Here is a 9,279-nt window from a genome sequence, read left to right as displayed (position 1 = left end):
GCACACTTTTATACCTTTTCTTTATTGAAAAATTCCCCAGATAATTTTTTTTATGAGCAAATAAAGTTTTTAAATCATTTTCCTAGTATAAGTTAGTTCATGTGAAATTAAGAGCGTATATCGGACGTGGGACCCGCTAATGCGGAAAGTTCGGTAAAATTCGGCCAATTAGGTTAAGTTGTATATACCAGATTTAATTTAGCAGGTGCTAAGAGATTATTAGAGGTTGTTATGGATGAGAGTGGAGAGACAAAAGGATAACCATGTATTAAATGAAGTGACAAGTGTCACTTGGTGACTAATTCTTGTACTTTGACTACACTATTCACTACTTTACCAAATAAATCAAAAAAATTACCAAAAATCATTCTTATTTCTAAGCTTCATGGCCGGCTCTCTCTCAAAGGAAAAGAAGAAAAATCTCTCAACTTTCTTGCTTCTCATCTCACTCAATCTTCAATTCCAACCAATTAAACTTGAAATTACTCCATAAAACCTCTTAGTTTAGTGAAGTTAAGCTTAGTTGTGAAGTGGTTTGGAAGGCTAAGGTACCAAGTTGCTTCTTTTCTTGGGTTTTCAAGGTAAGTGATCAAGGAACCTTTCCTTTAATCTTGTTAATGTTCAATTGATGGCTTATGTGAGCTTAAGTGATGATTTTAGTGGTTATTTGTGATTTTTGGATGAAATTTATGAAGTTTTATAAATATTGATGATTTTTCTGTTTTCATATGGATATGATTATGTGGTCATGTATGATGATTGAAAATGATATTTAAGGAAGCTAGAAGGTGGAAAAAGTGGTTAATTGCAAGAAATTTCTGTTTTGGAAGAAAATTGAAAAGTTAGGGTTTTAATGTTCTGCATTCTGTCCGATTTTGTAGCTCATAGTTAGAGGCCAAATTGGCCTTGGGTTAAAACATTAAAGTTTTAGGGAATGATATTTTAGAGATGCCTGAAAAATTTCAGGTCAATCGGAGTAGCGTAGCTTGAGAAAGGACGGAAATACCCCTGCTGCCCTGGTTTTACCCGAATGTGAGAATTGCGTCTGTAATTGGTTATTTTGGTTGGGAATGTTTCCGAATTGGTTGTTGAGGTCTTCTGATGAATTGTAGCCTTGTTTCTTAGCTTTCGGATGGCTTTGGAATTTCTGGATTTGGACTTAGGTAGCCTGATTTATGATGTTTGAACTAGAATGCATTCTGTGAATCTGTTTTTGCGGTTCTGGTGTAGTAGATTGCATTTTTGATTTGGTTACACTGAAAACTGGGCTGAGTGACCTTCTGTAATATTGTAGCCCTATCTCTTAGCTTCGGAACGGTGGATCTTGCATCTTCATCTGATAATCGTAGTGCCATTGGTACCAAAACCTCATAATGACGTCAAAACTATTTTTTTTCGGGTTAACACTTACTCAATTTACGGATTTTTCTGGTTTCCTCTAATGCTTATGTATGCTTATGGAGCCCTATTTTGGTGGTATTTGGAATTGGTTTATGACTTGAATGACTTTAAGCCTAGTGAACGGCTTTTGGAAATGAGATTATTTTTGTACTAGATATTGGGACTGATTTGAGGAAATAATGAAGCCAAAATGGCTGGAAAATTAGGTAAACACAAAGGGTGTGCTGCCCAAATTTTCACTCAAGGACTAAGTTTCTATTTGAATTTGTATATTTTCGTTTGGCAAATACTATGACCGTTTACCTCTTCGATTTGAAACGCCAAATGTTTACTTACTCCGTACCCAAAATATAGAAGTATGAGTTAGGGTTTTATCGGCCACAGGTGAACGACTTTCAAGTACGGTTTTAAGAGTCTTCCTTTTCCATATGATTTTCATCCTTGGGTCCAAACAACCCTCTTTTACTTGAAAGTCATCTTTACACGCTTTACTCCTAATTAGTCAGGTTTCTTCGTTTCCCCTTAAATGTTTTGCTCGATAAACTGTAATGTGTTCTCTTGTTCAATCTTAGGTTTCACTGGTGACTAAGTGTAATATCCGGAAGGATATTTTACACGTTATTTTGCATAACTAGGTGAGCGTTCCTTGTTTGCTATATTCCTTGACTTATTGGCTTATTATTATTGATTGATAATGTGTGAAGTGCTTTCAATGATTGTTAAAACGAGTTTTTTAGGCGAGTGTGTACTTTATCGAACTCGACCTAAATAAATGTGAAAGTTTCAATGATTAATGATTAAATGCTAGTTGCGCATGAATGTAAGCCGTTTGGCTGAATTGGGCCCTGCCCTTCGTTACCGATCGACTCGAACCAGAAGCGGACTCGGTCGGGCGATATGGTGACCCTGGGTGAATTTGGTATACTCGAGTACTACCTTGTAGTCCGGCTACGTCCGGATGGGTGGAGTCCGGTCAACGTCCGGAAAGGGGATGAACGAACACAAGGATGAACGAGGGATTCTACTTACAAAAATGTATTTTTAAACGATTGGAGGAATAAGGGGAAATGTCAGGGGAACGAACGAACGAACAAACAAATAGCTCCATGTGAGCCCGTATCCTTTTAATGTATGTGTTAATATCACTTTTCATGGTAAATGTTTCTTGAATTATTGATGCCCTATGTTTAATGTATTGGACTGATTATTTGATTATGTGTTCGGAACCTCAATGAGCTTTTAGCTCATCCCTTTAGTTTTGTTTTCCTTAACAGGGGAAGGCACGCAAGGATGAGAGCTGGGTATAGACTAGGTTGGTCTAGCTCTTTGTTTTGTAATGGTTCTCGCCCTTGTGCTTGGCACGGGCTGGTTGTATGGTGAAGTGAAAACCTTTGTCCATTTGATGGGTGTACTTCTTTCCGCGATAGCAATGTACATATAAGTTTCACTTAAGTTTTGGATCCTTGTTTTGCTCTTCCTTGTGGTTGTATTTCGGATTTGATTAAGGAACGACTGAGTCCTGGCGAGAGTTGGGCAGGCGACCCGCCGAACCCTTTGGCTCGCCTTAGGGGGAGGTGGGGCCGTCACAGGTGGTATCAGAGCTTAGGCTTCAGATCTCTGTAGTGTATCCTAAGCTAAAGTTTAGGATGCCGGACTGTGGGAATTCTATTTGACTTTAAAGTTAAGCAATTGAGGGATAAAACCTAGAGCCTGCTTCGCGTGGTCTCTGCGCGGAGTGACCCTGGACTAAGTGGTGAATAAGTATGAGGGACTAAGTGAAGCTATGAATTGCGAATGTTATAGACCTTAAATCTTTCTCATGGTATCTGAGGATCATAGATAGGTATGTCAGGTAGGAATTCCGATTGTAGATAGTTTACTCTTGGGACTGCAGCTCGAGATGTGAATTATCTTATTTCGGATTCTCGTGCCTGAGTACTCTAGAGTTGCGGCGCTGCTAAGTACTTGAGACTTGCATTTTGGGAACATGAACAGGCTTTGTCTGACTAGAATGAGCACAAGAGGTCAGGGACATCTAGTTTGGATAGTAAGTGACGTGAGAGACCGGACGGGCTGATACTGGAACGACTTCACCTTTTCCTTCTGATTTACCTGTATATTGTTACTACATGACGTTAGTACACCTGTGTATACATGGTTATCTGACCAATTTGATATGTATTGGTGTATTTGCTTATCCGTCTTCTTGATATGGCGTGTTATGTGCGTATATATTGATTTGTTTATTTGGAATGCTAGAATTTGTTACTGTAGTCAATTTACTGTGTTTATTTACTAAATTACCTTTTTGGGGAAAAAGAAAAGAAAAGAGAGAGGGGAAAACATATATATGGACGGGAGACGTAGTCGTGGACGTGGAGCTAGTCGTGGCCGTGGAGTTAGGCAAGCTCAAGAACTGAGAAAAGAAAGAGAAACAGTGGCCGAGCAAGAACAGGGACCGAGGGTTGAGGCTGGAGATCAAATGGCGACGGCGATGCAACAAATGACAAATATCCTGGCACGACTGGTAGATCAACAAGGTCAAATGCCAGTGAATCAACCTCGAAATCCTGAAATCGGAGAGGATAAGGTTCTTGAGAGGTTCCAAAAGTTTCTACCTCCGAAATTTCAAGGAGGGCCTGATCCGGATATAGCTAAGCAGTGGTTGGAGGCAATGATTAATATATTCGCGGCTTTGAATTACACGGAGCAAAGACAAGTAAATTTTGCTGTATTTCAATTCGAAGGACCAGCCCGCGCGTGGTGGAATATAATTAAGGCCAAGTGGGAAAGAGAACAGACGGTATGGACATGGGCGAACTTTATAAGGGAATTTAACGAAAAGTATCTCCCACCTTTAGTCCAAGAAAGGAGAGAGGACGAATTTATTGGGTTGCGTCAGGGAACCCTAAGTGTGGCCGAATATGAGACCAAATTTACTAGACTGTCTAAATTCGCTTCCGAATTGGTGGTTACGGAGCGACGGAGAATAAGACGATTTATACGAGGACCAAATTTGGAAATCCAGGAGGCATTAGCGGCAGTTCAAGTTAATACGAAAAGAGATACATCCAGCAGTATACCTGAGGAATCCGGAGAAAAGATAATGCTCTCCAAAGTGCAAAAAGTGAACCATTCACCTCGCCCGCCTTGGACATTAAGAGCATTAGATGAAAGGTCCATGAAAGGAAGGCAGATCGGATCAAAGGACATTTCTCGAGAAGATCCAACAGTAGCTCCTCGATTGGCCTGTGGATACTGTGGAAAGGCAAATCACACTGAGAACGATTGTTGGCGGAAAGGGCGGAAATGCTTGATTTGTGGGAGTGGTGAGCACCAAGTTAGCAACTGTCCACGGAGACAGTCACGCGGAGATAGTATTCCGCAACTGGAGGGAGCTAAAACAAAACAAACAAATGAAAAAGGGAACCGAACTAGTGGGCCAGCAAAAATGTAGGCGTTAGGCAACCAAGCAGTTCCGGACTCGTTTGAGGCAAATGAAGGTAAAAATTTCGAGGACGAAATTTCTTAAGGGGGAGAGATGTGAGGACCCGAAAATTTTCCGAATTTCTAGGTTTGTTGGATGCTTTACACCCCTAAAACTTATCCCAAGTAAATAAATAAATAAAGGTCTCAAATCACCTAAATTCTGAAAATGTTATTGAAAGTAGACAAATTGCTCGTAACAGCATATGCATTTTTTTTGGGGGTTAATTTCTTAAGTGTAATGCAATTTTCTACCTTTAAGAAGGAAGCACAAGATGGTCTGCAGTACATAAGTGTATTGTTCACTAACGTTATTTAAATGTATTGTAAATCCTCAAGATAAAAGTATGAGATCTACTGATATAAGACCAGAACTAGTGAAAACATTAAAGATGGATAATTGAGATAGTTTTGAGGTTCTCTTCTGAAGCATCTAAGAGAAGCAAAAAATAGACTTTACTTGAGACTTCCAAAAAGAGAATCACAAAAATGGCCAAGAAATTTAATATGCATGAAAATATCATACGTTAATAGGACTAGCTTTGAGCATCCTTGTACTATATAAGAATGAGTTGTGATCAAAGGAAGGTTTGAATTTCAACCGCAAGGATAGGGACTTTTTGAAAATGTGAAATACTATGTAGTTTTTTCAGAACTTTTGGCACAACTAAAGGTAGCATGTGTATAGATATATTTACCGAAATGCCCTCATTTGGTACATTTAAAGGTTTGATTTATGAAGACATTTGGGTATTTCTAAAATATGGAATTATTTTGCAACCGTTTGTGCATCGAATACAACTCATATAAGCTTTTGTGCTGGTATAATTATTGAAATGGTGTTATAGACACATTTAATTGAAATGTGGCTTTTGTTGTGTAATTAACACAAAGACATATTAACATGTTGTGCAATTAACGCATTGCTGTAATTAGCCGTTGGAGGGTATTCTTTTGTCTGAAACAACTTATGTCTTCTCTTGGACAATTTTCAATTGACATCTATAAAGGCCTTTTGGGAATGGTAAAATTGTAAAAATATTGATAAAACAAAGTGTACAAGTGTGTGTTGCAATTAGGATGTACTATTATTAGCTTTGTTATATTTGATGACCATTTCTTTTCAAAATTAACTATTATTTGTTCAATAAAAAATCTTCTTTAATTACAGGCAACAAACACCAGCGCAATACGCCGGCTCTCTCTCCCTAGTAGTAACTATAGGAACAACATCAGACATGTTAAATATATGGAGCCTAGCACAGAGAAGGATATTATTCAAAGAATCCACCTTAGAAAGAGAGATTTTGAACATGCCAAAGGTCCAACTATGCTATAAAGTCCAAGATGCGCAGTAAAAGTTGAAAAACTCGTAATCTTAGCTTATTGGGAACAAAATATTATACTCCACGAGTATGTGTCGAATACGCATGCAAAGTAAAATTACAAGGAAACTTTTATTATTTGAAGCCATTAATGCAACATCCAAAATGGCCGTACATAGTCTGTATTACTGCTGACAAACCTCAAATTGGAGAACCCACATTTGGATTTGTCTTCTACTTAATCAGGGTGTAGTATAGAAATTACAACTGAGCAATAGTCCAAGAATACATCTGCAACTTGATTATGAAGATTGGAAACAGTAGTATTTGTATAGTAACTCTTAGGTGTATCCATCTCTGTAGGATCAGGCAGTCGTGGTCTCGAGAAATGGATAATCAGTGTAGCCAATAACAGGATCAGATATATAAAAAGTAGAGCTGTCATACTTGGTCAGAGGAGCATTTAACTCAAATCTTCTGGGCAAATCAGGATTGGACAAGAACCATCGTCCGTAAGCAATGAGATCAGCCCCATTTTCTGCTATAGCTTCATTGCCATCTTCCCTTAGATAACCACCAGCAGCCAAGAAAGTTCCCTTGAATGCCTTTCTCATCGGCAAAAGACTGCCATCATGGCGTTTAAAGTTTGGATTGAACCTGAGTTTTGGATCAACCATGTGCAAGTACAGAATCCCATATTTATTCAGGGCTTCAGCCATGTAAAGGCCTAAAGCATTTGGATTTGAATCGGCGCTATCATTGAAATATGTGAAGGGTGAAAGCCTTATCCCAACTCTAAGAGGGCCAATTGCATTGGAAACAGCTTCAACGATTTCCAGAGCAAATCTGCACCTGTTCTCCATGGAACCTCCGTATTCGTCCGTCCGATCATTTGCTTCGTCTTTCATGAATTGCTCTATTAGATAGCCATGCGCCCCATGGATCTCCACCCCATCAAATCCTGAAAATTAGAGCATTATAGTTGATATTGACTGCTTTGATCTTTTGCAAAAGGTTGAGTTGTTGCAGCAAAAATGCTTACCAGCTTCAATAGCATTAATTGCAGCGAGCCTAAAATCATTGACGATGTTAGGAATCTCTTCTTTCCTCAATCTTCGAGGAGGTGAATAATATTCTAAATCAAAACCAGTACTATTTGACTGAACGCGGGGAGTTAACGCTTTATCTGTAGATGAGATTGGAGCCTGTCCATTAGGCTGAGCATCTGCAAATGACAGTAAAATACACCAAGGCTCATTAATGAAGAGGCAAAGGATATTATGGGTTAAATACGTTAAATAAAGGTCGAAAGACTACCATATACTCAAGTTATAAACAAGATCCAGGTCAACTGGTAGAGACATCAACTAGATAATCATGCGGTTTAGTCACTACTGTAAAGCAGAAACTTTGAGCTGCTGAGGCTACTTCAAATTGAACAGTTTAAGATTGTAACACCGAGAGTAATTTATACACTAGGCTGTTTATCAAACAAGAAGACAAGGTAACAACATCAAGTTGTGGATATTGAGGTCCATCTTAGGAATTTTAACTCCTATGTACAGAAATTTCATGAATTTTGTGGCAAAGAAATGAAGCCAATGCATAACAGGGGTCCCACAGGCTATCCTTTGGACTGTGGAACGACTAGAGAGGCAAAACATTTAAAGAGGTAATGTGTAGAAGAAGTTACCATAATTAGAAACTCTTCCCACATGCCAAAGCTGGCAAAAGATTATACCGCCTTTGGCATGGACAGCATCAACAATGGGTTTCCAGGCCTCAACATGTTCCTTCGTCCAGATACCAGGTGTATCTGTATACCTACAAACATTACAAAATTAATTGAGAGGTAAAGAAAGGGAACTACAGCATGAAACTTGTACTGGTATAATTTTTGCCATGTAAAAAATTACCCTTGGGCTGTATCAGAAACTCCTGTGGCTTCAGCTATCAGGAAACCGCCTTTGGTAGTTCTTTGAGAGTAGTACAATGCAGCATGGGGTTGTGGTACATTTCCATATGATCTTTGCCTTGTCAGAGGTGCCAAAACAACTCTGCAATGGGAGTTGCCAAAAACCCAAAAAGGGTAAACGAAATGCAGAAATTAGTCTCAGATTTGCTAATATTTTCTGAAACATTGGGTTTCGATTGCAGAAACAAGAATGTTAGTTAAAGAAATGTCAAGAAAGCTTAAACAATTCTTCTGAAACAGGGGAGGTCCAAATATAGTATTGCATTGCAGCTGCTATTTCCCAAATGGGATTTTAACAAGAAGGGCCGAAATCATTTTCTCATGAAAAACTACATTGTATAAAAGGAAGCTAGAGAAAGATGGTACCTATGAGAAAGCTGGAAAGGCCCCATTTTGTATGGAGTTAGTAAGGGAATTGGTTGCTCTTCTTCTCGACCATTATCAATCTTCTGCTCCATGATCTTTCTTGTTTGTACTATTTCTTCACTTTAATGACTTTCCCGTCTCAAAATTCAGAGAATAATGCAACTAAAGGTGCAAATGAAGCTAATGCATCCTCGTCCATTTATAGAGTTGAAAAGAAGGATCGCGATGCACTGATGGTGATAGGAAAACAGAACAGGTAACATTATTATTATTATTATTATTATTTTAAAAAGAGTCCTTTCCTGATTAAAGCCGCCAGGGTAATAAAAAAAGGGCGCCGCCAGGGCCCACACTCCATAAAATCATTGTAGTCAATGTACCAAAAAATGACAAATTAAACTTAATCCCCTATAGTTTCTGGTATTATGATTTTACTTCTCGATTTAGTTTCTAGACCGCTAAGGTCAAAACTCGAGAGTTCAAGTGTTTTTTCTGCCTTTTCTTCCTTAAATTCCATCCTTCCCCTATTAAAAATTTTTAAAAAAAAACACTTTACTTTCTTTAAGTTTTTAATTGTACTTGTGCATGATTTAGGAGATTTACAAACAAAACTATCCCGGCATTTTAGATTAGTTCTCATGTCATGTAGGCACCGTGTGTTCTTGGAATCTATCTTGACACATCACACATGGTAATGATTCGAGTCGAATCCAGCAGAATTTTTTT

General features: G+C 38.5%; 1 protein-coding gene across 1 annotated transcript; it reads right to left on the bottom strand.

Annotated features, from left to right (window-relative positions):
- Positions 1-6,333: 6,333 nt before the first annotated feature.
- Positions 6,334-8,645, bottom strand: LOC113759785 (12-oxophytodienoate reductase 1-like). Its single transcript, XM_027302359.1, has 5 exons — positions 8,554-8,645; positions 8,129-8,269; positions 7,906-8,036; positions 7,255-7,437; positions 6,334-7,173 (listed from the first exon to the last, which is right to left on the bottom strand). Exons 1-5 carry the CDS (start codon positions 8,643-8,645, stop codon positions 6,578-6,580), a joined length of 1,143 nt encoding a protein of 380 aa, XP_027158160.1. The 3' UTR covers positions 6,334-6,577.
- Positions 8,646-9,279: the final 634 nt, after the last annotated feature.

Source organism: Coffea eugenioides, chromosome 2 (assembly GCF_003713205.1).
Source record: "Coffea eugenioides isolate CCC68of chromosome 2, Ceug_1.0, whole genome shotgun sequence".
Classification (NCBI taxonomy): domain Eukaryota; kingdom Viridiplantae; phylum Streptophyta; class Magnoliopsida; order Gentianales; family Rubiaceae; genus Coffea; species Coffea eugenioides.
Note: the sequence above shows the minus strand (reverse complement) of the source record. Positions and strands in the feature narration are given on the sequence as shown.